The sequence below is a fragment of the Saimiri boliviensis genome, chromosome 5 (assembly GCF_048565385.1).
Source record: "Saimiri boliviensis isolate mSaiBol1 chromosome 5, mSaiBol1.pri, whole genome shotgun sequence".
NCBI classification, from domain to species: Eukaryota; Metazoa; Chordata; class Mammalia; order Primates; family Cebidae; genus Saimiri; species Saimiri boliviensis.
Window position 1 is genome coordinate 129,093,925 of NC_133453.1, and position 27,982 is coordinate 129,121,906.

Genomic DNA, 27,982 nt, shown 5'->3' on the forward strand with positions numbered 1-27,982 from the left:
AAGTTTGTTTTTCTGAAAAGAGCCACTAGCTGATTGTTGGCTGTCTCTATTTTGATGAATCTCCTGACTTTTAAGTGTAGCATTAAAAAAAATTAAAACACTATGGACTAAACGTAACATGTCTTTAATGTTGGATTCAACCTGAAGGCTAGTTTGGAGTCTGTCTTAAAATATCCCTGTTGGATTTTCCTCCTATTTTGCAGAAAAGCAAACAGGCTTAGAAATCAAGTCACAAGGCTGTTAAGTGATGGAATTGAGTGTCAACCTAGGTCTTTCTGGTGCCATAGCCCAGCCTATTATGTTATGTGTGTTCTGTTATGTCAGAGGAACAACGGGTTATTGGTGAGGTACACTGTAGAAAAAAGGTAGTGGTCTGGGAGCTGGTCACATTTATAGGCAAAGTGAACGTTAACTGCATTGGCAGGAATCCCAGTTGCTGTAGAAGTCAGTGTGGGTCTTCTGAGAGTTAGTACAGCAGTGCTGATGTTGGGAGGAATGTGCTGCGTCTATCATTCCACAATGTATGTCAGGGCAGTTAGCTGATCCTGAGAGCTGGAGGTCTGGAGAAGGCAGGCTCCTCCCACTGTGGGGGTGACCCTTCCAATCCTCTGCACAAAAGACTCCTTTTATCAGGACAGTTAAAATTTCAGTAACTTTTTCTGTCTGAGGCAAGGCAAATTTGAAGTTATATACTTGTATTAGGAACTGTAAGAGTAAAATGGTGCTTACTAAATCTCACCTTGTCTGTCTTAGCTCAAATTTCCATAATGTTGTCTCTTAGATTTCCAGGAAGAATTAATAAAGGGTTAAAAAGAAGAACTTTTTAAAAAGCAGCATTTGGTAAAATCTTCTGAGATAAGCTCCCAGGGCATAAAATGACCCTGCCACAGAAATGAGGGGCTGGAGTTTCAATTCTGGATGAAACTTAGAATCCCAGCATTGTACACAGCCGCAGTTGCTCATGTAAAGGGGTATATACATTTTTTTTTCCTACATTGCATTCCCATTTTTTTTTTTTTTTTTGAGACAGTCTTGCTCTGTCACCCAGGCTGGAGTGCAGTAACGCAATCTAGGCTCACTGCAACCTCCGCCTTGCAGGTTCAAGTGATTGTTCTGCCTCAGCCCTGGGAGTAGCTGGGACTATAGGCATGCACCACCATGCCCAGCTGATTTTTGTATTTTTAGTAGAGACAGGGTTTCACCATATTGGCTAGGCTGGTCTTGAACTCCTGACCTTGTTATCCGCCCACTTCGGCTACCTAGAGTGCTAGGATTACAGGCATGAGCCACAGTGCTAGGCTGCATTCCCAAGGATTTAAAGGAGTGGAAAGCATATTCAGAGCTTTTGCCAAATAATTTTTTCTCTGTGAGAATGCAAACTCAAACACAAGCTAGATAGCTTTCTTTCTTTCTTTCTTTTTTTTTTTTTGAGACGGAGTTTCGCACTTGTTACCCAGGCTGGAGTGCAGTGGCGCGATCTCGGCTCACTGCAACCTCCGCCTCCTGGGTTCAGGCAATTCTCCTGCCTCAGCCTCCTGAGTAGCTGGGATTACAGGCATTTGCCACCATGCCCAGCTAATGCTAGATAGCTTTCTTACCTGTGTCCTAGAAAGTTTTTGGAAAGATGGAAACTTAAAATGTTACTTACCTCTAGCTGCTTCTTAGCAACCTTTGCCAGCCAAGCACTCGGCTATGAGTTCAGTGTTTGTGGATTTGGGGGCGTGGAGTGTGCTGGGAAGGGTGAAGGGTGAGGTGACTAAAGCAACTCTCTGCTGCTATTAATATTTTCACATTTATAATGTTAGGTGTTGTCTATGCATGCATTCTCATTCATTGGTTTCAGGTCCCTTAGTTAAATAATCAGTTTCTAAAGCTACATTTATTTTAAGGGAAAATTAATTAGTGTGCTTGTACTTCTGGCTTACATTTTGAGATAGAAATGCACACCAAACCTAGGTATTAATGTTTAGACTGTTGTCTTTAGTAGCTAGTGGTGGGGGCAGTAAAAGAATCATGGGATCAAATAACAAATTATTTTCTCTTCTGTGGAGAAGTTGTGCTAATCTTACCCTGTTCTGCAAATCTGCTTTTCTGAGGCAGTATATAAACTGTACTGACTCTGGGGAGAATTTGCCAGAAAGCTCCTGAGGCTTAAGGGTAGGAAGGGATTTGGACTTGAAGGTTGTGGTGGAGGTGGTTATATAAATAATTGTGCTGCTTTTGTTCGAATTAAGACCAAGAAGCTCTGATTGTGCCCTTTACCATTTCTTAAGCCTTTTAAGATTGTATTATCTTTTTTTCGTGAGAAGGTCTCACTCTGTCACCCAAGCCGGTGGGGGCAGTGGCTCAATGACAGCTTACTGCAGCCTAGCTCAGCGGATCCTTCAGCCTCAGCCTTCCAAGTAGGTGAAACTACAGCCATGCACCGACATGCCTGGCTAATTAAAAAAAAAAAAAAATTTTTTTTGAGATGGGTTTTGACTATGTTGCCCAGGCTGGTCCTGAGCTCAATCTATCCTCCTGCCTCGGCCTCCCAGAGTATTGGGATTACGGGTGTAAGCCCCCATGCAGGCCCTTTTGTTCGTTTGTTTGTTTTTTGAGGTGGAGTCAAGCTCTGTCATCCAGGCTGGAGTGCTGTGGCGTGATCTTGGCTCGCTGCAACCACCATCTCCCGGGCTCAAGCGATTCTCCTGCCTCAACTTCTCGAGTGGCTGGGATTACAGGTGCCTGTCACCATGCCCAGCTAATTTTTGTATTTTTAGTAGAGACAGGGTTTCACCATGTTGGCCAGGCTGGCCTCGTACCCCTGACCTTGTGATCGGTCCACCTCCCAAAGTGCTGGGATTACAAGCGTCAGCCACTGTGCCAGGCCTCATTCAGGCTCTTAAAGCCTTTTAGCCACTGTGAACTCTGCTTCCTTTACCTCCCACATTGCAGTTTTGGAAATGCCTTTAGTTTTTTTCCTGCCATTGTTGCAGCCTGTTTTTTAGTTCCTGCTTATCAGAGTGTCTCATCTTCTGAAAGTTTTTATGTTGGAGATAGGACCTGCCCCAATAGTGCATTTCTCAATTATAGTAAACTAGTTGAAAAAATTGAACTAAAACATGGATGATGTATGTGATATTTCATATTTCCATAGGAACATTATCTGACTTGCAGTATCCAAATTTCAGAATGCCAAAGCTTCACATTGTAGATGTAATTTCCTGTGAATTTTGTTAGGTGTCATTTTAAAACCCAATGTTACAGATTATTTTGCCATGCTAATATATAACAGGAGTGTTTCTGATTATTGTGGACCTGGGAGGATTCCCAACTGAATGGGATTGAGCTTTGCTAAATTTCAGTAGTTCAGGGGAACACTTAGGAATGGATAACCTTTGAATTCTTATTTATTTTTTGTATTCCTGAATGGTGGAACAGTTCTTTTAAATTATAGTGCATTAACACTCTTTGTTTTGATTTATTTAAGGCATCAGCTATGAGTTCCCTTGAGATAACAGACGAATCCCCAGAGGGCAGGTCTAAAGGTTGATTTGTATGCTAAAAATGGGTCATAGTTGCAAGTAGCTATTGATTCTGGGAGTAACTTGACTAATAGTGTTACTGGTTTCTTTATTCTTGGCCAACATAATATACTGCCTTATGTGCCATGCAGACACATTTAGCACCACTGCCTATAGTCTTAAGTGTGGGAGTAGCTCTTCTCTGTTGGAAGAGAGCAGTTACTTTGAAGGGCAAGTTGGTTTTTTTGTGTCTTTTTACAGAACACTTAATCTCTTACTAAACATCTGTGTTCTCTGCATTCTGGCTTTGTGCTCCTGGGTTCTGGCTCTGACACCATCTGTTTCCCCGAGTCTGCCCTTTCTCCTGAGGCTTTTTGTTTTTGTTTTTTAAAGCTGTAATCTTGGAATTGTTTTGAAGCTCAAAAGGTGTTAGAGACCTGTCTCCTATATAACTGGGAGTTGACACTAAAGCCAGATTGTAATCTGACATTCTCTTTTCACAGACTAAGAGAATTAAGTTTAGAATGAAAAGTGATTACCTTAATTTTATACAGTGAGCAGGAGATAGAGACAGAACTGGAACCCAAGTTTTTTCATTTCTAGGTTAGTACTTGTCTTGGTACTTGCAGGCTTCCTTTTCTCCCTGAATGCCACATTCTCCACAGGTCAACCCTGTTGGATAGTTCCTGTCTCCTTTTGTATATATAGGAGGCCCACGTGTTCCTGTAGGATCACCAGTTATCTGTGTGACCAAGTTTTAGATTGAGCTCTTTAGCCTTGGTTGATCTGAAGACCTATACTTCTATCTGAGGTATGTTAAATGCAGCAGATAAAAAAACAGAAACAGTTTCTTCTTTTTTATCATCAGAAATAACATCAATAGTAGGCAGGTAAAAGATTAAAAGGTTATGCCAAAATTTAGTGTATGGGATGGGAAGGACATTCTAGTCAAAAGGAACAACATATACAAGGACAAGGAGGTATGAAACAGGGCTGTTGTTAGGCAACTAGGAGTACAATATTGCCAGAATTTTAAGTGCAAAGGGTACTAACTAGCCTATGACCAGCAATCCACTTGTGTTCCTATATGCAAGAGAAATGAGTACATGTGAGTATAAAAAGGCATGCGCAAGAATATTCGCAGCAGTTTTATTCATAATCAAAATCTGAAGAAGCAGCAATCTGGGTGTGGCGCCTGTAGTATCAGCTGCTGGGAAGGCAGAGGCGGGAGAATACCTTGAGCCTATCAGTTCAAGTTCAGTCTGGGCAACATGTCCAGAACCTGTCACTAAAAATAGGAGAAAACAACAAGCAGCTGTTGTGTCAGGGGTCCCCGAAGACAGTGTCCAAATTAGATGATTTATTAGGATGATTCACAGGACTCAGCATATAGTGGTACTCATAGCTAATCTTACAGCTAAAAGATACAGAGAAAACCATCAAAGGGAAAAAGCAGTTGGGGCAAAGTCTGGTACAAGTGTTCTCCCAGAGGAGTTACATGGGATATAGTTTAATGGCCCCACAACTGACAACATATGTAAAATGTTACCAGCCAGAATAGCGTGTGTGTGTGTGTGTGTGTGTGTGTGTGTGAGAGAGAGAGAGAGAGAGAGGTGAGAGAGAGAGAAAGAGAGAGAGAGAGAGAGTTTGATTGATTGATTGTGTATGTTTGTTTGAGGGCTGGTTAAATAGCCTCTGCCAGAGAGAGAGAGGAGAAAGAGATTGTGTATGTTTGAGGGCTGGTTAAATAGGTAGCCTCTGCCTGGAATGTACCAAAATTCCAGACCAGGAGGAAAGCTGATGTTTAGCATAAACCCTGTTTGTTAGCATAAACCTGTTTATTTAGCATAAACCCTGTTTGTTCATTTTGGGTGTAGTAAGTCACTCAGTTTAGGGAATGGTGGGAACTCAAAATTTAGGTTCCCAGGTGGCACCAGTTAGACCTGTTACTTTCAATCTTTTCTGTACACTCTTGAGCAGAAATATGGATAAATACGTTGTGATCTGTCCACATCTGTTAATATGATGTGGCACTGCACAGTAATAAAAATTACTGTTCTATACTTTAGTGTGTGGACATCTCAGATACTAAGTTAAATGGGGGGAAAAAAAGCCAGACCCAAAAGAATACCTACATAATTGCATTTGTAAGAGGTTAAAAAATAGGCAAAACTAATTGGTAACAAGAGGAGCCTGAATAGTAAACTCTTTGGGGGATAGTGGGAAAGGGCACAGGGGAACCTTACAGAGTGTTGGAAATGTTCTGTATCTTCCTGTGTGTGGTGGTTGCTCCTGTATATACAGATAAGTGAAACTTGATCAAGATACACATTTGAAACTAGTGTCTTTTAATTGAGAGGAGAACACACAATAAAGTAGGATTAGACTAGGAGGGCTCTAACTTGGTCACTAAGATGAAGCAAGACCATGAAGGGTTTTATGTGCTTTTGATAAGGAACTTGGCCTTTACTCTGTGACAGCACTTCTGCAAGCTAGGTCTCTGCATGCCTAGTGGTCACAAAAACCCTTTAAGAGGTCCACAAAGTCAGAAATATTTCTGTGATTCCAGTACATGAGTTGATTTCTCTTCCCCTACCCCACTGTGTTGACATTTGCACTGATAGTGCAAAAGTGGTAGAGATGGGTAAAACTGGCTAGCACTTACCAGGAATCAGGGTAATGCCATTAAACTGTAGTAGCAGTCATTGTATTCTTCATGCTACACATTCCTAGAAAAGCCAGTGTCAAGGCCACGCCCTCTGACTCACATCTGTAATCCCAGTACTTTAGGAGGCTGGGGCTGGCAGATCACCTGAGGTCATGAGTTCTAGACCAGCCTGCCCAACGTGGCGAAACCTTGTCTCTACCGAAAATAGAAAGAATAAGCCAGGTGTGGTGGTGGGCACCTATGATCCCAGCTACTTGGGAGGCTGAGGCAGGAGAATCTCTTGAATCCAGGAGGCGGAGGTTGCAGAGTCGAGATCGTGCCACTGCACTCCAGCTTGGGTGACAAAACGAAACTCTGACTCAAAAAAAAAAAACCAAAAAAAAAAAAACCACTGTCACTTATAAATGTCCTTGAGGAAGCGGTAAAATTAATTTAATTAAATCTTGGTCCTTGAATATGTGCTGTAATATTTTGTGTGAAAAATGAGAAGTCAGCATAAAGTACTTTTGCTTTATATCCGGTATGATGATTGTCTGAAGGAAAGTGTTTATATGACTGAGTTTCAAGAATAAGCCTCTTTCTTTCCCTCGGAACACCTTTTTTTCTTTACTAGAAGAGCAACTGACAAACTATGGTTATTCAACTTTGGGTATTTGGCAGACATTTTATTGAAAATGAACAAAGTAAGCCAGTCACTTCATGAGAAATAGCGCACTGTATTTGTCAATGATAAAATTTGGAAGACCTTTATCTGCTACCATGTGAGCTTAACAGTTGCCCCAATACTTAAAGACTCCTGATGAAATTGCTGGTACTATTAACTAGTGTGTCAACATTTGTCATATTTGCATAACTCGGTGAGCCAGTATTTGTCAAATGACTAACATATGATACAAAAGCAGATAGGAGTAAAAGATCCATCCAAAATACAAACTTGACCTATTTGTTTTAATGTAACAGCATATGAAGAGTACATATGGTTCCGGATTTCATGTTGTAACTAATCTTTATTAAGTTACCATTTGTTGAGAATTTTGGTAAGTAGTATTAAAGAATAACCACAGTTGTCTGAGAATGATATTAAAATATCCCTTTTTCCAACTACATATCTGTGTGAGGCTGGATTTTCTTCATATACTTCAACCAAAACAACACATGGCAAGAAATTAAATACAGAAACAGACCAGAAAATCCCACCGTCTTATATTAAACCAGATACTAAAGAGATTTGCAAAAATGTCATTGCCACTCCTTAAATTTTTTTTGTCTTGGGAAATTTTTGTATTAATATGTAATCGGGTTTTTTTAAATGATGAATCCATCTGCCCCTTTTTCTTTTATTTCTAATGGCTGAATATTGATATGCTCTACTTACACAAAAAGCTCTTGAGTAATTCAAAGTGCTTAAAATTACCTCACTAATTTTAAGCGTATAAAGGAGTCCTGAGACCAAAATGTTTGTGGACCACTGCCCTCTGGAATAGGTGATTAAATTTGTACTTTTCAAAGATCCTGTAGGAACATCTGAACAGTAATGAAGTCCTCTTAAAAGGCTCAGGGTATGTCCATAGGATTTGATAAGGCACAGTGAACTTGGTTTGAAAAAAAGTGTGGAAAGGGAGAGAAGCATTTGATGCTTGCCTTCAAGGATTAAAGAGATGAGTAAAGGCAGTAGAGATGGGGTACTGTGTATGGAAGGCTGATGTGGATGCTAGGGAAAGACAGACTAGCTACTAGAGGGAAGCACAGGGTTAAGGAAAGTTGTAAACGTGGGAGAGAGCAGATCATGTTTACAAAGGTGTGAGAAGTGTGGCAGGGATGACTGACCAGGAGGCTCTTGGGGGTATGAGAAAAGATGGACTCCAAAATTGCTCTTTAAATAGGAAGAAGGATACCCTGTCAGTAACTGCAGAAAAAGTATAGTAATGGAATCTATGTCAAATTGGTGAGGGCAAGAGTAGGATCGTGTAGACCAACTGTCCCGAGTCTTTAGTCTCTTAAATTCCTCAGGAGAATTTATAAGACTCTGTCATTCTCAGATTACAAAGAAAAAGACTTGCTTAGAGAAACTGAAAATCTTGGTCAAAGTTCCCCAGTTAATAGAGCCCTGGGGCTTAAATGAGAATCCCAGACTCCAAGCTCCCTCTTTCTTCTGCATCAAGGCAGCCTGAGTAGCATATGGAGAGAAGATAGAGACCAGGTCAGGGAACAGGTCTGAGACAACTCTGGAGCCTTTGTTTTTTGTCAATGTGGAATGGTCTGTGGTCCAAACTTAAAACCCCAAATCCCAAAATGACTAGTGGCTGAGAATTTTGACAAGGAGAAGAGGTAGAATTGAATGAGTATTTCTCTTGATGTTCTAAAAGCTTAAGAAAGGAGTTACTTCCATTTGTGGAGGTTATGACTGAGGTGGTAAAAATACCTGTGATAGGAGTATTGTAAGGGGCTGCCTTTCATGTGGTATCTGTATTGAGTGCCTGCAAATATGGCAGATTCTGTGCTGGACATTGCTGAGATACAGGTTATGAAGGACTTCTATAGTTTATTAATTTGGTGAGCTAACAGTCCTTACACTTAGCAGTGTGACTGGTAAGTAATGAGAGCTACAATTGAAGTGACCGTGTGCTTTCAGTGTTCTTAAGCTGGCTTGCTTTGAAATGTTCTCTAATGTTCTCATAAATCTGTCCTGGAAGTTGTAGTATATCCTCTTCCAGACTGAGTTAATAGAGCAAAAAGACTATCGGACAGTAGATGTACCCTATGAAAACTGAAGAATAACCAGAGATGGAAAGGGAGAGCCAGGAGAAAGTGATTCCTGACTTGAGTAGAGAATAGTTGAAGGGTCAGATCTCAGAAAGATGCAGAGTAAGATAGACTTGAAGTATTAGTTGGGTTTGGCAGCTAAAGTCATTAATTTGGGAGCAATTGTTCAGTGTCTTTTGGGGGAAGGGGAGATATTATAGTGCTAGCAGGATGTTTTGGATTGACAGGATGAACAGGAGGTTAAATAAAGATCGCATATTTTCAAGAAGGTTGGTAGAATAGCAAAAGAAAGATGGCAGTGAATTGGGAGGATATTTTAAATCAAGGAAGGTGTGGTGGTTTTTTAAGGTGAAAGAGTCTTGAACATACTGACAAACTGAAGGAGCCAGTGGAAAAGAGAGGAAAGTCAGGTGATGCAGGAAGAGTAGCGGAGATCTTGTATCTTTTGATGGATTTATCTTTCTGATAGAGGAAGGAGGTTAGGACCTGTACCTTTTATCTCATTGAATCCTGGTGAACTTTCCTATCCAGCCCTGTTGGACTACTTCCTTTTCTTGAATTTACTGTGTTCTGTATCCTCTCTGTGCTTTTTCTCTGGGTGTTTACGCTCTTTCTCATGCCTGCTTATTGAAATTCTGCGTTTTCATTATTCTCTAGCCAAGATGTCTGAATTGTGAAACCATTGTAGATACCTCGATTTATTCTTCTCTTCTGTGGTATTTTGTGCTTGTCTCTACTTAACTAGATTTGTTACTTTTTCTTACCTAATTCTCCTGAGGGTAAGGATTGTTTTATATGTATCTGTAATCTCAACATCTAACCTAGTGGGTTGTCAGCATTTAAGAAATACTAGGTTGAATTATGTGAAATTACCATTTTATTGGTTGAAAAAGGTAAAATACTGACAATTTCATAGGGACAGATCTGATAAATTTTTATTCCTGACATTGTTGCATAGAAGACTTGAGGTCGCACCAAGGAGAAAGTTAAACACAGAGAAGCATCTGTCAGCAAACTAGAGTCATTAAAGTAGAGCCAAAAACTTGGCTTTGAGTGAGCTGGTGACTAAATAGAGAAATTTGGCTAGAAGACAATACTCTTCCATAAGGAAAACTTATTCTTCATGGGAAGTTGTAGCATTTCCTAACCTGTGGTCCGAGTGACATTTCTCTAAATGGATGCTCATATAAGGCTTTTCAAAATTATGATAAAGAGTATGCCCAAAATACTGAGTATCCATGCTATAGAAATTTTATTTAGCTTTATTAATGTAAAACTAAAGGCAGGCTGGGGTCAGTGGCTCATGCCAGTAATCCCAGCACTTCGGGAGGCCTAGGCGGGGCAGATCACCTGAGGTCAGGAGTTTGAGACCAGCCTGGCCAACATGACAAAACCCCATCTCTACTAAATATATAAATTAGGTGGGTGTGGTGGCACGTGCCTGTAGTCCCAGCTACTCGGGAGGCTGAGGCATGAGAATTGCCTGAACCCGGGAGGCAGAGGTTGCAGTGAGCCGAAATTATATCACTGCACTTCAGCCTGGGTGGCAGAGCAAGACTCTGTTTTAAAAATAAAAATAGAAGGCTGGGTGCGGTGGCTCAAGCCTGTAATCCCAGCACTTTGGGAGGCCGAGGCGGGTGGATCACGAGGTCAGGAGATCGAGACCATGGTCAACATGGTGAAACTCTATCTCTACTAAAAACACAAAAAATTGGCTGGGCATGGTGGCGCGTGCCTGTAATCCCAGCTACTCAGGAGGCTGAGGCAGGAGAATTGCCTGAACCCAGGAGGCGGAGGTTGCGGTGAGCCGAGATCGCACCATTGCACTCCAGCCTGGGTAACATGAGCAAAACTCCGTCTCAAAAAATAAATAAATAAATAAAAATAGAGAAAAATACAAGTTGCCAGAGTACATCTCAGCAGAACCAGTTCTTTGGAGCATCTAAGTATATTACTTTCTGCTCCTCTGGCTTAATTAAAAAGCAAAGTCTAAATGTTCAAGACCAATGTGTTTAAAAAATGTCTTGGATTAAATGAAGAAAAAATATTTTAGAAAAGTTTTTAGTGTGAACACATTTTTGTCAGGAGGATCACTACATTCCAATCCATGGGACCCCAGTTTTAGAACTCTCTCTGGAGCAGTCCATAAACCTTGGGCCCTTCAAACAGTCTTTTATAAATTTCTCAACTGGCTTTTTAAGGAATCAGTTGTACATAATTAATACTAATAGTCTTGAAGGGGTTTTCAGGGTTGGCATTATGTTGTTGACTAAAGGCAAAGTGAATAAAAATCAACCCATAGATGGTAGTTGACATTCGTTTACGACAAGTGAGTATCTCCAAATCAGGATTTTAAGCTGCCAGAATGGCCATCCCATCACAATGCTGGGTCTTGGGAGTATGATATTTAAAGGCAAGGCCAAGGTTTCCAAATTAGGCAGTCATACATTTCTTTTATACAAATAAGTATAAATTTTGGGGTTTTTATTTATGTAGCAAACATATCTACATAGCGTGGGTTCATATTTTTAAAGAAAAAAGTTATGAGTGATAACTTCCGAACCACAGATGGGAAAAAAATAAACACACAGTTATGTGCTAAAATGAGTAAATAAGCTTCTTGTAGAACTTGGCTAGGATGAATAAGTTGGAAAACATGCCTCTGAGTAACTGTGATATAATTTAATAACCTGTGTGTAATTGGACATCTGTCACTAATAAGTTATTTATTGAGCATATCCATGTACTTTATGTATTTCTGACTACTACAAAGTCTGCAAAGTAGGTGCTACCCCTCCACTTTTTTTTTTATACCTTTAGGTAACCAAGGCTCAGAGTGATAACTAAGTGGTAGACCTGGTGTTTTATTCCAAAGCCTATGTTCTTTCTGCTTTTCAAAACAATGATTCCCAGTTTTGAGGAGGAGGAGGGGAAGATTTTCCTTTATGTAGTAGGGTAATGCTTTTCTTCAGAGTATCTCCATCACCTTTGTTGTCCTACTTGAGGATCATGGCTATAGGAAAACAGTTTCATGATAGGAGTTTCAGCTCTGTGATCCCAGCTACTCTGAAGGCTGAGGCAGGAGAATTGCTTGAATCTGGGAGGCAGAGGTTGCAGTGAGCTGAGATGGAGCCATTGCACTTCAGTGTGGGTGACAAGAGCGAAACTGTGTCTCAAAATAACTTGTATTAGGTGAGTTTCCTCAAAACCCATTCTTTGTAACAATAGGTGGATAGCTAGAACTAGTTTTATTTTGAGGCCGTTTGTCTTTATATCATCACATTAAACCATCGTAATTAAAATTTTTAAATTAATTGTTTTTCTTCTCCAGCATTGCCAAGTAATTATTCCTGTTGACTCCTGATTTTTGGTAGTGTTAAAGTTTGGGTTCTATTAAGTCTCTGATTTATCGTAAAGCTTTCTTTCCCTTTGACAGTGAAAGACCAACCAACGGTCAAAAAAAGCTACAAATGATCGCACTTTATGGCAAAATATGCCAAAAATAAGAGTAGGCATTGTCAGGCAATAGTAGAATAACCAAGAGAACATTTTTTCTCATGGCAAAACACTGGTCTGAATGCTGATCTATATATTGATGAAAGTTCAGGTATACTACACAAAGTAAATGGGTCTGTGAGTATGGGGTGGGTAGTGGTGTTTGTTTTGAAAATGAGCAACTATGAATTCATTTAACCTAGACAGTTTAAAAGGATCAGTATTGGCTAAGCATGGTGGCTTATGCCTGTAATCCCAGCACTTTGGGAGGCTGAGGCAAGAGTAATGCTTGAGCCCAGGAATTCAAGACCAGCCTGGGAAACATAGCAAGACCTCTTCTTTGAGGGGGAAAAAAAGTTAAAAAAAAAATTAACTGGGCATGGCAATGGTGGCACATGTCTGTCAACTACTTGAGAGGCTGAGGCAGAAGGATTGCTTGAGCCCAGGAGTTCAAGGCTGTAGTGAGCTATGATTGTACCACTGTGCTGGGGGTTGGGGGCAGAGCAAGACCCCATCTCTTCAAGAATGTATTCACACACACATGCATGCATGCATGTGTACACACACACGCAAACACACACACACACTCTCTCTCTCTCTCTCTGACACACACACACTCGAGCAGCCCTAATCTGAAATGCCCCAAAATCTGAAATTTTTGGAGCACCACCATGTTGTCACAGTAGAAACTGCACACCTGAATTCTTGATGGGTGACAGTTAAAACAGTCAAGATTTAATTTCATCTACAGAATTACTAAAAATATTATATAAAATTGGCCAGGTGCGGTGGCTCATTCCTGTAATCTCAGCACTTTGGGAGGCTGAGGCAGGCAGATTGCTTGTCAGGAGTTAGAGACCAGTCTGGCCAACATGGTGAAACCCTGTCTTTACTAAAAATACACACACGAAAAAAATTAGCTGGGCATGGTGGTGCGAGCTTGTATTCCCAGCTACTCAGGAGGCTGAGGCAGGGGAATCACTTGAACTAGGGAGGTGGAGGTTGCAGTGAGCCAAGATTGTGCCACTGTACTCCAGCCTGGGCTGGAGTGCTCCAACATGGTGGTGCTCCAAAAATTTCAGATTTTGGAGCGTTTCAGATTAGGGCGTTCCGTCTCAGAAAAAAACAAAAAAGAAAAAAACCTGTATAAAATTACCTTCAGGCTATATGTATAAAGTGTATATGAAAATGAATTCTGTATTTAGACTTGGACACTATCCCCAAAATAGCTTGTTATGTATATGCAGATATTCCAGAATCAAAAAAATCCAAATCTGAAACACTTCTTGGACCCAGCATTTCAGATGAGGAATACTGAACCTGTAGTGGATTCATCCCTTAGGTAGGTCTGTTTGAATCATACCTGTTGTCTTTTAATTAAGCTTTTTTTTTTTTTTTTTTTTTGAGACGGAGTTTCACTCTTGTTACCCAGGCTGGAGTGCAATGGCGCGATCTTGGCTCACCGCAACCTCCGCCTCCTGGGTTCAGGCAATTCTCCTGCCTCAGCCTCCTGAGTAGCTGGGATTACAGGCACGTGCCACCATGCCCAGCTAATGTTTTGTATTTTTAGTAGAGACGGGATTTCACCATGTTGACCAAGATGGTCTCGATCTCTCGACCTCGTGATCCACCCGCCTCAGCCTCCCAAAGTGCTGGGATTACAAGCTTGAGCCACCGCGCCTGGCCTTAATTAAGCATTTTAAGTCCAAATGATTAGGAAGAGTTATGGGATACCAGGAATAGAAGTTCTGGAGTCTTCAGAGAAATAGTTGCCATAGGTCTTTGGTTCACTTAGTGAGCCAGTAGATCCTTCCTCGGGGATCCCTGTGGGGGCCTCTGACCTGCTGTAATAATAATGATACTTCTGATAGTATTCATTGGTTCAGCACATAATTATATGCCGGGACCTATGCTAAGTAACTTTATGTGTATTAATTCACAAAAAGCCTTATGAGATAGTGTTACTTTTATTCCTGTTGTACACAAAGGAGAGTAGTAGATCTGTTCCCCATCTGACAAGTCTTGGTTTTGATTTTTTTTTTTCCCTTCTAAGTTAGTTAAGGCAAACATTGGCAGTTACAAGATCATACAGTTTGGAGTATACATTGAATACCTCATTCACTTTTATTCTAATTATAAAGTCATCTTAAACTAGAGCTCTGGCTTGATGTACGTGAGAGAAGGGGAGAGAGGCATGTCAGATATCATTTGCCTTGATTTTAGACGTCGTGTATTTTCCTAAAAAGATTAGGAGTGGATCAGGGTGGCCAGACATATTCCTAAATTAGATTTTTTTCAGGCTCCTTGAAATGGTAAGATTTCCTTCCTCTCCTAAGGAATACCTTTCTCCGAGACTCCCAAGTCTGCACCTGTCCCCTAGACTACAGTGGTACTTTCTCACTAATCCTTCTGCCACTTACCTTTCATGTAGTTGCTGGTGGTCTCCTTCTAAGACTCTTTTTTTTTTTATTTATTGCATTTTATGTTTTGTGGTACATGTGAAGAACATGCAAGATTGTTGCATAGGTACACATGTGGCAGTGTGATTTGCTCCCTTCCTCCCCTTCACCTATAGCTGGCATTTCTCCCCCTGCTATCTCTCCCCACGTCCCCACCCCCCCGTCCCTCCCCTATTTCCCACCAACAGACCCCAGTGCTCCCCTCCCTGTGTCCATGTGTTCTCATTGTTCAGCACCCATCTGTGAGTGAGAACATGCTGTGTTTCATTTTCTGCTCTTGTGTCAGTTTGCTGAGAAGGATGGTTTCCAGGTTCATCCATGTCCTTACAAAGGACACTAACTCATCGTTTTTGATGGCTGCATAATATTCCATGGTGTCTATGTGCCACATTTTCCCTTTCCAGTCTATCATCAATAGGCATTTGGGTTGGTTCCAAGTCTCTGCTATTGTAAACTGTGCTGCAGTGAACATTTGTGTGCATGTGTCCTTATAGTAGAATGATTTATAATCCTTTGGATATATACCCAGTACTAGGATTGCTGGGTCAAATGGAATTTCTATTTCTAGGTCCTTGAGGAATTGCCACCCTGTCTTCCACAATGGTTGAACTAATTTACACTCCCACCAACAGTGTGAAAGTGTTACTGTTTCTCCACATCCTCTACAGCATCTGTAGTCTCCAGATTTTTTAATGATCGCCATTCTAACTGGCATGAGATGGTATCTCAATGTAGTTTTGATTTGCATTTCTCTAATGACTAGTGATGATGAACGTTTTTTCATATGTTCTTTGGCCTCATGTATGTCTTCTTTTGTAAAGTGTCTGTTCATTTCCTTTGCCCACTTTTGAATGGGCTTGTTTTTTTCTTGTAAATCTGTTTTAGTTCTTTGTAAATTCTGGATATCAGCCCTTTGTCAGATGAGTAAACTGCAAAAATTTTTTCCCATTCTGTTGGTTGCTGATTCACTCTACTGACTGTTTCTTTTGCTGTGCAGAAGCTGTGGAGTTTGATTAGGTCCCATTTGTCTATTTTGGCTTTTGTTGCCAATGCTTTTGGTGTTTTAGTCATGAAATCCTTGCCTACGCCTATGTCCTGAAGGGTTTTGCCTAGATTTTCTTCCAGGGTTTTTATGGTGTTAGGTCTTATGTTTAAGTCTTTAATCCATATGGAGTTAATTTTAGTATAAGGTGTCTGGAGGGGGTCCAGTTTCTGCTTTCTGCACATGGCTAGCCATTTTTCCCAACACCATTGATGAAACAGGGAATCCATTCCCCATTGCTTGTTTTTGTCAGGTTTGTCAAAGATCGGATGGTTGTAGATATGTTGTGTTGCTTCTGAGGCCTTTGTTCTGTTACATTGGTCCATATCTCTGTTTTGGTACCAGTACGATGCTGTTTTGATTACTGTAGCCTTGTAGTATAGTTTGAAGTCTGGCAATGTGATGCCTCCCACTTCGTTCTTTTTGCTTAGAATTGACTTGGCTATGCAGGCTCTCTTTTGGTTTCATATGAAGTGTAAGGTGTTTTTTTCCAGTTCTGCGAAGAAGGTCATTGGTAGCTTGATGGGGATAGCATTGAATCTGTAAATTACTTGGGGCAGTATGGCCATTTTCACAATGTTGATTCTTCCTAACCATGAACATGGAATATTTCTCCATGTGTTTGTGTCCTCTCTTATTTCGTTGAGCAGTGGCTTGTAGTTCTCCTTGAAGAGGTCCTTTACATTCCTTGTTAGTTGTATTCCTAGGTATTTTATTCTCTTTGTAGCAATTGTGAATGGCAGTTTGTTCTTGATGTGGCTCTCTTTAAGTCTGTTATTGGTGTATAGGAATGCTTGTGATTTTTGCACATTGATTTTTGTATCCTGAGACTTTGCTGAAGTTGCTTACCAGTTTTAGGAGATTTTGGACTGAGACGATGGGGTCTTCTAGATATACAATCATGTCATCTGCAAATAGAGACAATTTGACTTCCTCCTTTCCTATTTGAATATCCTTTATTTCTTTTTCTTGCCTGATTGCTCGGCTAGAACTTCCAATACTATATTGAATAGGCGTGGTGAGAGAGGGCATCCTTGTCTAGTGCCAGATTTGAAAGGAATGCTTTCAGTTTTTGCCCATTCAGTGTGATACTGGCTGTGGGTTTGTGGTAAATAGCTTTTATTATTTTGAGATACATTCTGTCAATACCTAGTTTATTGAGGATTTTTAGCATAAAGGGCTGTTGAATTTTGTCACAGGCCTTCTCTGCATCAATTGAGATAATCATGTGGTTTTTGTCTTTGGTTCTGTTTATGTGGTGAATTATGTTTATAGACTTGCGTACGTTGAACCTGCGTTGCATCCCCGGGATGAATCCTACTTGATCATGGTGGATAAGCTTTTCGATGTGCTGTTGCAGTCAGCTTGCTAGTATTTTATTGAAGATTTTTGCATCTATGTTCATCATGTATATTGGCTTGAAGTTTTCTTTTCTTGATGAGTCTCTGCTGGGTTTTGGTATCAGGGTGATGTTGGTCTCATAAAATGATTTGGGAAGAATTTCCTCTTTTTGGATTATTTGGAATAGTTTCAGAAGGAATGGTACCAGCTCCTCTTTGTATGTTTGGTAGAATTCGGCTGTAAACCCATCTGGACCTGGGCTTTTTTTGGGTGGCAGGCTCTTATTGCTGCCTCAACTTCAGACCTTGTTATGGGTCTGTTCAGGGTTTCAACTTCTTCCTGGTTTAGGCTTGGGAGGGAACAATTGTCCAGGAATTTATCCATTTCTTCCAGGTTTGTTAGTTTATGTGCATAGAGTTGTTCGTAATAATCTCTGATGATAGTTTGAATTTCTGTGGAATCTGTGGTGATATTCCCTTTATCATTTTTATTGTATCTATTTGGTTATTCTTTTCTCATTTGTTAATCTGGCTAGTGGTCTATTTTGTTGATCTTTTTAAAAAACCAGCTCCTGGATTTATTGATTTTTTTTTGAAGGGTTTTTTGCGTCTCTATCTCCTTCAGTTCTGCTCTGATCTTAGTTATTTCTTGTCTTCTGCTAGGTTTTCAGTTTTTTTGATCTTGCTCCTCTAGCTCTTTCAATTTTGACAATAGGGTGTCAATTTTAGATCTCTCCTTGCTTCTCATTTGGGCATTTATTGCTGGACACTGCTTTAAATGTGTCCGAGAGATTCTGGTATGTTGTGTCTTCGTTCTCGTTGGTTTCGAAGAACATCTTTATTTCTGCCTTCATTTCATTGTTTATCCAGTCAACATTCAAGAGCCAGTTGTTCAGTTTCCACGAAGCTGTGCGGTTCTGAGTTAGTTTCTGAATTCTGAGTTCTAACATGATTGCACTGTAGTCTGAGAGATGGTTATGATTTCCGTTCTTTTGCATTTGCTGAGGAGTGATTTAGTTCCAATTATGTGGTCAGTTTTAGAGTAGGTATGATGTGGTGCTGAGAAGAATGTGTGTTCTGTGGATTTGGGATGGAGAGTTCTGTAAATGTCTATTAGGTTTGCTTGTTCCAGGTCTGAGTTCAAGTCCTGGATATCCTTGTAAATTTTCTATCCAGTTGATCTGTCTAATACTGACAATGGGGTGTTAAAGTCTCCCACTATTATTGTGTGGGAGTCTAACTCTCTTTGTAAGTCATTAAGAACTTGCTTTATGTATCTGGGTGCTCCTGTACTGGGTACGTATGTATTTAGGATCGTTAGCTGTTGTTGCATTGGTCCTTTTACCGTTATGTGATGTCCTTCTTTGTCTCTTTTGATCTTTGTTGCTTTAAAGTCTATTTTATGAGAGACAAGAATTGCAACTCCTGCTTTTTTTTTTTTTTTTGCTCTCCATTTGCTTGGTAAATCTTCCTCCATCCCTTTATTTTGCGATTTTGTGTATCCTTGCATGTGAGATGGGTTTCCTGGATATAGCACACCGATGGATTTTGGCTTTTTATCCAATTTGCCAGTCTGTGTCTTTTGATTGGGGCATTTAGTCCATTTACATTTAGGGTTAATATTGTTATGTGTAAATTTGATCCTGCCATTTTGATGCTAGCTGGTTGTTTTGCCCATTAGTTGATCCAGATTCTTCATTGTGTTGATGCCCTTTACCATTTGGTTTGTTTTTGGAGTGGCTGGTACTGGTTGTTCCTTTCTATGTGTAGAGCCTCTTTCAGGAGCTCCTGTAAAGCAGGCCTGGTGGTGATGAAATCTCTGAGTACTTGCTTGTTCGCAAAGGATTTTGTTTTTCCTTCACTTACGATGCTTAGTTTGGCTGGATGTGAAATTCTGGGTTGAAAGTTCTTTTCTTTAAGGATGTTGAATATTGGTCCCCACTCTCTTCTGGCATGTAGGGTTTCTGCTGAGAGATCTGCTGTGAGTCTGATGGGCTTCCCTTTGTGGGTAACTCGACCTTTCTCTCTGGTTACCCTTAGCATTTTCTCCTTCATTTCAGCCCTGGTGAATCTGACGATTATGTGCCTTGGGGTTGCTCTTCTTGAGGAATATCTTTGTGGTGGTTTCTGTATTTCCTGGACTTGAATATTGGCCTGCCTTGCTAGGTTGGGGAGGTTTTCCTGGATAATATCCTGAAGAGTATTTTCCAGCTTGGATTCATTCTCTTCGTCACATTCAGGTACACCTATCAAACATAGATTAGGTCTTTTCACATAGTTCCACATTTCTTGGAGACTTTGTTCATTCCTTTTTACTTTTTTTCCTCTAATCTTGCCTTCTTGTTTTATTTCATTGAGTTGATCTTCGACCTCTGATATCCTTTCTTCTGCTTGGTCAGTTCGGCTGTTGAAACTTGTGCATGCTTTGTGAAGTTGTCGTGTTGTGTTTTTCAGCTCCATCAATTCACTTACATTCCTCTCTAAGTTGTCAGTTCTCCTTAGCATTTCGTCAAATCTTTTTTCAAGGTTCTTAGTTTCTTTGCATTGAGTTAGAACATACTCTTTTAGCTCACAGAAGTTTATTACCCACCTTCTGAAGACTGATTCTGTCATTTCATCACACTCCTTCTCCATCCAGCCTTGTTCCCTTACTGGTGAGGAGTTGTGATCCCTTGTAGGAGGAGAGGTGTTTTGGTTTTGGGTGTTTTCATGATTTTTTGCGCTGGTTTCTTCCCATCTTTGTGGATTTATCCACATGTCGTCTTTGTAGTTGCTGACTTTCAAATGGGGTCTCTGAGTGGATGTCCAGTTTGTTGATGATGAAGTTATTTCTGTTTCTTAGTTTTCCTTCTAACAGTCTTGCCCCTCTGCTGTAGGACTGCTGAGGTGTCCACTCCAGGCCATGCTTGCTTGGGATCACCTGCAGCAGCTGCATAACAGTAACGGTTGCTACCAGTTTCTTCTTCTGCTCTCTTTGTCCCAGAAGGATACCCGCCAAATGTCAGTCTGATCTCTCCTTTATGAGGTGACTCTTTGGATATATGGGGGTCAGGGAGCTGCTTGAGGAGACAGTCTGTCCTTCATAGGAGCTCAAGTGCTGAGCTGTGAGCTCCATTGTTCATTCAGAGCTGCTGGGCAGGTATGTTTAGGTCTGCTGCAGCAGAACTCATAAACCCCTTTTTTTTTCCCCAGGTGCTCTGTCCCAGGGAGTTAGGGCTTTATGAGTTTCGGTTGTGCTGCTGCCTTTTTTTCAGGGCTACTCTGCCCAGCAAGGAGGCAGCCTAGTCACTGTCTGCCTGCAGAGGCTTTGCTGAGCTACTGCGGGCTCCGCCCAGCTACTATGTGAACTTCCCTGCAGTTCTGTTTATATGGGTGTAGTTAGAACTGCCTTGGCAGTGGTGGCCCACCTCTGTAATGGCAGGTTGCCTCGGCAACGGCAGACGCCCCTCTCGCACACAGCTGGACCCTCCCTGGTTCAGCTGTGCTTGCTGCGGGACTCTCAACCCAGAGTGTTTCCAATTGCTGTTTTGTTTTTTTTTTTTTGTGGGGGTGGGTCCAGCCGAGCCTGATTACCTGGCTCCCTGCCTCAGAGCCTTTTTTTTTAGTTGAATGGTTGACTCTCAGGTGTTTGAGTCATCTGTTGAAAAGGAGCCAGGATTGATCTGATTTCCTGTGCAGCGACTCACTGCGCCGGCTGAAACAGTGGTGCTGAGATTTGTGGCGCTTTTTTTTTGCCTGGGAATCTCCTGTCCTAGCTCCCTGTTTCAGTCCTGTTTTTAATCAGATGAATGTGCGACTCTGCCTTCCCGGGGCTCAGATCGCCAGCTAAAAGGGCACCCATACACAGAGAACCACCTCGCGGGGGCACCAGCAAAGCAGCCGCATGGGCCAAAGCAGCTGCACCAGCCAAAACAGCCGTGCTGGCGACCCGTGGGGCTCCTCTGCCTGGGAATCTCCTGGTCTGTGGGCAATAAAAATCCATCTGGAAACGCAGCATCCACTCACCTTCTGCGCTTTCACTGGGAGCTGCAATCCTGAGCTGTTCTTAGTCGGCCATCTTGGATCTTCCCTCGACTCTCTTTTTTATTTACTTGCCTTTAGATGTGGCCAGGATCTGGAAACCATACATATGGGACTATTGTTACAGTAAATAAAAATGAGGTTAATTTTTGTGTGTTGAAAAGACAATGTTGACTCCTTAATTTGGCATATCAGCCTTTTCCAATCTTCTCTCCTCTCCTGTCCCTAATGCTGTACCACACTGGACCACTTTTAATAATGTTTCTCTGCTCTCTCTGTTCCTCTGAACTTCCTCTTTACCTCCATTTTCAGGCATATTGAGGCATATTGTCTCTCTAAGCCACCTTGGCTTAGAGGGACAGTGTATGTTTAGAGCATACTGTAGTCTGTGTTATGGATGTTTGCAGCATCAGGTCTTAGTTCTTTTTCTTTTCTTTTCTCTTTTGAGGCAGGGTCTTGCTCTGTCACCCAGGCTGGCATGTGGTGGCACAATCTCTGCTCACTGCAGCCTTTGCCTCCTGGGTTCAAGCATTCCTCCACCTCAGCTTCATGAATAGCTGGGAGTACAGGCATGCACAACCACACCTAGCTAATGTTTTCTATTTTTTGTAGAAACAGGGTTTTGTCATGTTGCCCAGGCTGGTCTTGAATTCCTGGCTTCGAGCAATCCACCCATCCTGGCCTCCCAAAAGTTCTTTTTCCAAACTTTGAAACTTAATTTTGGTTTAGTCCTTGTCTAATCTGCTGCTCCTTGGGGTGCTCACTCTAGAGAGTAGTAAGTTGGCTAATGTTTATTAGGCAGTGAAGAATGAAGTGTGTAGTCTTAAGATATGTAGATGGTGCCAGGCAATGGCACATGCCTGTAGTCTCAGCTACTTGGGAGGCTGAGGTGAGAGGAGCACTTGAGCCTAGAACTTTCAAGTCCAGCCTGGGCAACACAGTGATACCTCCTCTCTGCAAATTGTAAATATTTGCATCTTAGCTTTTATGAAGTTGCTTTTGTGAGGTTGAGAATCATCTTAGAAATCTACGGTTGTGAAAATGGCCTTGTGTTCCACTGGATTTAACAATTCTCAATGGTGCCACTCTAGAGAGCTTGGGAAAACAACCTTGTAGGATTGTGTATTTTGGTCTTCTTAACAGTTTGCAAAGGATACCAGTCTTTTGAAGAACTTGAGGCTGGTATGAGGCTCAAGTTTGTCCCTTTAAGGTTATCTTTCAGAGTTGATAAAACTGTAAATTCTCCTGGTCATTCTCATGCTTACTTGGATTTTAGTAGGCTAAACAAACCAACATCAGGCCTGTTCTTGTTTTGTTTTGATGTGAACAGCTTATGAGATATTAAGTGCCAGTTTTTTTACTTAGTGTGTTTTTTTATGTTTTCCCCAAGATAATTGAGGCTGATAGAACTGATGAGGCAGGCTCCTCTTAAAAGACTCTGTTGGCCAAGCACCTGTGGCTTACGCCTGTAATTCCAGCATGTTGGGAGGCCAAGACGGGTGGATCACGAGGTCAAGAGATCAAGACTATCCTGGCCAACATGATGAAACCTTGTCTCTACTAAAAATACAAAAATTGGCTGGGCGCGGTGGCTCAAGCCTGTAATCCCAGCACTTTGGGAGGCCGAGGCGGGTGGATCACGAGGTCAAGAGATCGAGACCATTCCGGCCAACATGGTGAAACCCCGTCTCTACTAAAAATACAAAAAATTAGCTGGGTGTGGTGGCATGTGCCTGTAATCCCAGCTACTCAGGAGGCTGAGGCAGGAGAATTGCCTGAACCCAGGAGGCGGAGGTTGTGGTGAGCCGAGATCGCTCCATTGCACTCCAGCCTGGGTAACAAGAGTGAAACTCGGTCTCAAAAAAACAAAACAAAAACAAAACAAAAACAAACCCAAAAATTAGCCGGGCGGGGTGGCAGGTGTCTATGGTCCTAGCTACTTGGGAAGCTGAGGCAGGAGAATTCCTTGAACCTGGGAGGCAGAGGTTTCAGTGAGCTGAGATTGAGCCGCTGCACTTCAGCCTGGTGACAGAGCAAGACTGTCTTAAGGAAAAACAAACAAACAAAACTCTGTCAACCATTATTTCATTGCTTAGTTGGGCATTGGATGTGGAGAGTGAGGGAGACTGGAGTGAAGAATGGTACCTACATTTCTGCTTTGGGCATCGGGTGGATGGTATTGTTATTTACCAAGATAGGGAACACCAAAAGAATAGTTTTTCTGTAAGAGTTCCTGATTTTTGGAGGCGGAGGTTGCGGTGAGCCGAGATCATGCCATTGCACTCCAGCCTGGGTAACAAGAGCGAAACTCCGTCTCAAAAAAAAAAAAAAGTTCCTGATTTTTTTATACATTTATACGTTTACGTGTGTGTGTGTGTGTGTGTGTGTGTGTGTGTGTGTGTGTGTGTATGAGGTTTTTTTTCATTCATTAATGGCTTATCCATCTTATGCCAGTTAACAAAGTTGTATGTCCTTGCAGTGATCACATAGAATTGTATAACTTAATCAGTTTGGGTGCTTTGCCACTCTTGGTACTTACCAGTATTTAATAATTAATGTTTTCAGATACAAAAATAGCAACTACTGTATGCCATGCAAAATGCTTTACATATGTCATCAAAAAGTTGTTAACTTTTTCATAAATGGGAAAACTGAGGCATGGAGGTTAAGTAACTATGATATCACACAGCCAGTAAACAGCAGAAAAGAAAAATTTTAAACAGCTGTATTGACATAAATAAAATTTACATACCCTAAAGTTCACCTTTAATGTACAATTCATTGAGTATTAGTTCAGTTGACTCTTGGACAATGTGGGAGTTAGGAGCACCAACCCCCACAGTCAAAAATCTGTGTATAACTTTTGACTCCCCTAAAACTTAATAGCTTGCTGTTGACTGGAAGCCTTACCAATAACATAAACAGCTGATCACATATTTTGTATGTTACTTGTATTATATACTGTATTCTTACAATAAAGTAAGCTAAAGAAAAGAAAATGTTACTAGGGAAATCATAAAGAGAAAATACATTTACCGTTCATTAAGTGGAAGCGAATCATCATAAAGATCTTCACATTTGCCGTCTTCACCTTGAGCAGGCTGAGGAAGAGGAGGGATTGATTGGTCTTGCTGTGTATCTAGTTATGTATAACTATTTGCTATCACAGGTGGCAGAGGTGGAAGGAGGTGGAGGGGATGGAAGGAGAAGCAGGCACAGTCAATGTAACTTTACAGAAATAATTTGTGATTTCTGTGTGACTTTTTGCTTTTTCATTTCTGTAAAAATGTTTCTATACTGTACAATCCTTCTTCCACCGTTTGCATTAGTTTCGGTGCCTGTATAATGAAAGGGCACATATTGTTAAAGAAGTCAAAAGCAGTCTTGAATAATTGGAACCCTTCTGCCAGATCATCAAATGTCAATTTGTTTTCTGACATTGGTACTTCAACATCATCTTCCTTGTCTGGCACTGGTTTGGAGCACTCATCTCTATCAAATTGTCTCTGTTAATTCCTCTGGTATGGTGTCTGTTAACTCTCTGTTTTCTCCAAGGTTCACGTAAACCTTCACTCTCAGTCTTTTTTGTCATATCTACGGTCTCTTTCATGATTTCCTGTATTGGCTCTGTGGTAAATCCTGTGAAGTGATGTGTAACATCTGGAAACCGTTTTCTCTAGCAGGATTTTATTGTTTTGGGCGTGATGGCTTTCATGGATTTTTCTGTAACAATGATGGCATCGTCAATGGTGTAATCTTTCTAGACTTTCACGATGTTCTCTCTGTTGGGGTTCTCTTCCACAGCATTGATAATCCTTTCCATAGAATAGCATGTATAATGAGACTTAAAGGTCCTTACGACCCCTTGATCAGCAGGCTGACTTGCAGATGTTGTACTTTGGGGCATGTATACCTCTTTGTTAAATTGTTAAATTCATAGCATTCTGGGTGGCCTGGGGCATTGTCCAGTATTAAAAGAACTTCTGAGTACCTTGCTTATCATAAACACTCATTACGTGTTTTACTATATAAGCAAGTCCGTTTCTGGCGAGGTACTTCTGACTTCAGGGACAAGACATCAATGGAACCAATCCAGAAAAAGGGTTCTTGTTGTCCAGAGCCTCCTCTTATATAGCTGAAAGGCTGGCAGCTAGTGTTTATCTTTTTCCTTAAGGCCCAGATGCTAGCAGCTTTTTAGATAAAGGCAGTCCTAATCATAAACCTGACTACATTTGTAGAAAACTAGTGTAAGTTAGCCTACCTCTTCTTGCTCTAAATCCTGGTGCTTGATTTGCTTCCTTAATAGTATCCTTTCTGGAATTTTTTCCAAGAATTGGCCAAGAATATTGTGGTTATTTTTTTCTTACAGTTCTGAGTACTTAGCTCATAGTAAACACTTATTAGTTTAATGTATAAACAAGATACTTAAGTCCTTCCTACTTTTTCTAACTCATAGTGTGGAGACAAGGGGGTACAAAGTCTGTCATAAAGGAGTATAGAAAACCTAAATATCTTTTTTTCCCTATGTCTAGGAAGAAGAAGCAGGAAGGATAAAAGATTGCTGGGACAACCAGGAAGCACCTGCTCTATCCACATGTAGCAATGCCAATATCTTTCGAAGGATAAATGCCATATTGGATAATTCTCTGGATTTCAGTAGAGTCTGCACTACACCAGTAAACCGAGGAATTCATGATCATTTGCCAGGTGATTGAGATTTGAAAACTTGAATGTGCTAGGGGTCTGTACAGATCTGCTTCTAGGTAGTGATGTAAGAGGTCTTCCTTGGAAAGCTTGTGAAGAATGATGTTGAGTTGATGGCAACACTTGGGTTTTTAGTTTATGGATTGAATACCTGTCTGGGTGAAGACTGCCTTTGGTTAGGATGTGTAAATCGACTTTATGATACATAGGAAGATTGGGGGAAAAAACAGGCCACAGGTTACATGAGTATTTATATAAAGAGATATAATGTGAATCACATATGTCATAGATTTTCTGGTACCCATATTAAAATTAAGATATAGATGAAATTATTATTTTATTTAACCCAATATATAATAGTATGGCAACATTTAATTAAAAAAACTATTAATGAGATTTTTTTTGTTAGTACTGAGACTTCAAAATCCAGTGTCAATTTTACAGGCATATCTCAACATGGACATTTCAGGTGTTTAGTGGCTACTGCATTGGACAGTGTAGCTCTGGAATGTTTTAACAGCTTTTAAACATGAGTCAGCACACATTTAGTTTTTATGATCTATTGGATACTCCAAGGAATAGTGGAGTTAAGAGGGCAGCATCTCCTGAAGTTGACTCTTTCCAAGGAGGTTCAGATGTCCTAGTGGTGTTTAATAATCTTTTGTGGGCATTGCAACGCATTATAAGAATGTTGAAGTGTTTTTGTTTGAGTAATTTTATTTTATATTTTCTTTCTTTCTTTTTTTTTTTTTGAGACAGAGTCTTGCCTTGTCACCCAGGCTGGAGTGCAGTGGTGCAGTCTTGGCTCGCTGCAACCTCCACCTCCTGGGTTCAAGCAATTCTCCTGCCTCAGCCTCACAAGTAGCTGGGATTACAGGTGCCCGCCACCACGCCTGCCTAATTTTTTGTATTTTTATTAGAGACAGGGTTTCACCATGTTGGCCAGGTTAGTCTCAAACTCCTAACCTCAGGTGATCCACCTACCTTGGCCTCCCAAAGTGCTGGGATTACAGGTGTGAGCCACTGCGCCTGGCCTTTTTGAGTTATTTTAGATGAAAGAATATAATTTTTAATATTTAAAAATGGACCTTGAAAAAAATTAGCAACAATGCAGTTCTCAAAACAAAGACTGATAATTAGTCAACCCTTGAACAACATTATTCTGAACTGTGCAGGTCCACATTTATGCACATGTTTTTCAAAGATGGAAAATACGGTATTCAAGGGATGTAAAACCCACATACATGGAGGACTGACTTTTCTGGTATAAGTGGGTTCCTCAGGACCAACTGCGAGACTTGAGTATGTGTGGATTTTGGTATACTGTAAGGGTCCTGGAACCAATTCCCTACATACACCAAAGGACAACTACTGTTTGTAGTTGTAAATTTTTTAATTTATTTTTTAGCTTGGGCCTGGAAATAATTCCCACAATTGAGAAGTATGTGAGTATTAAATATCTTAATGTTTGAGGGAGAGGCATATTAAGGGAGAAACTAACTTGTGGCATTTGTTTCTGTTGTACAGGAAAGCAAATGAGAGAAGGGTATACTTGGGGTTGTGGGTAGTTTTTGTCTCTTCTGACTTCTACAAAAGAAAAATGTAAGTCATGAGGTAGTCCAGTTCCCTTTTAACTTACACTGAGTTAAAAACTCAGGGAGTTGCCGGGTGCGGTGGCTCACGCGTGTCATCCCAGCACTTTGGGAGGCTGAGGCTGGCGGATCACGAGGTCAAGAGATGGAGACCATCCTGGCCAACATGGTGAAACCCTGTCTGTACTAAAAACACACACAAAAAATTAGCTGGCCATGGTGGTGTGTGCCTGTAGTCTCGGCTACTCCGGAGGCTGAGGCAGGAGAATTGCTTGAATCCAGGAGGCAGAGGTTGCAGTGAGCCGAGATTGCGCCACTGCACTCCAGCCTGGTGCCTGGCGATGAAACAAAACTCTGTCTTAAAAACAAACAAACAAAATTCAGGGAGTCATC

The 27,982-nt window shown here is 41.1% G+C and overlaps 1 protein-coding gene across 8 annotated transcripts in view; it reads left to right on the forward strand.

The window, feature by feature from the left end:
* Window positions 1–27,982, forward strand: part of CPEB1 (cytoplasmic polyadenylation element binding protein 1) — a 111,236-nt gene that overhangs the window by 3,260 nt on the left and 79,994 nt on the right. For all 8 annotated transcript variants that reach the window (XM_074399958.1, XM_074399956.1, XM_074399957.1 and 5 more), the window contains one exon: window positions 25,826–26,000. Coding sequence is in view for 4 of the 8 variants with exons in the window: in XM_074399956.1 (XP_074256057.1) it covers window positions 25,826–26,000 (175 nt within the window). In the remaining 4 variants the exon portion in view is untranslated. Of the gene's footprint in view, window positions 1–25,825; window positions 26,001–27,982 lie in introns of those variants that run through there.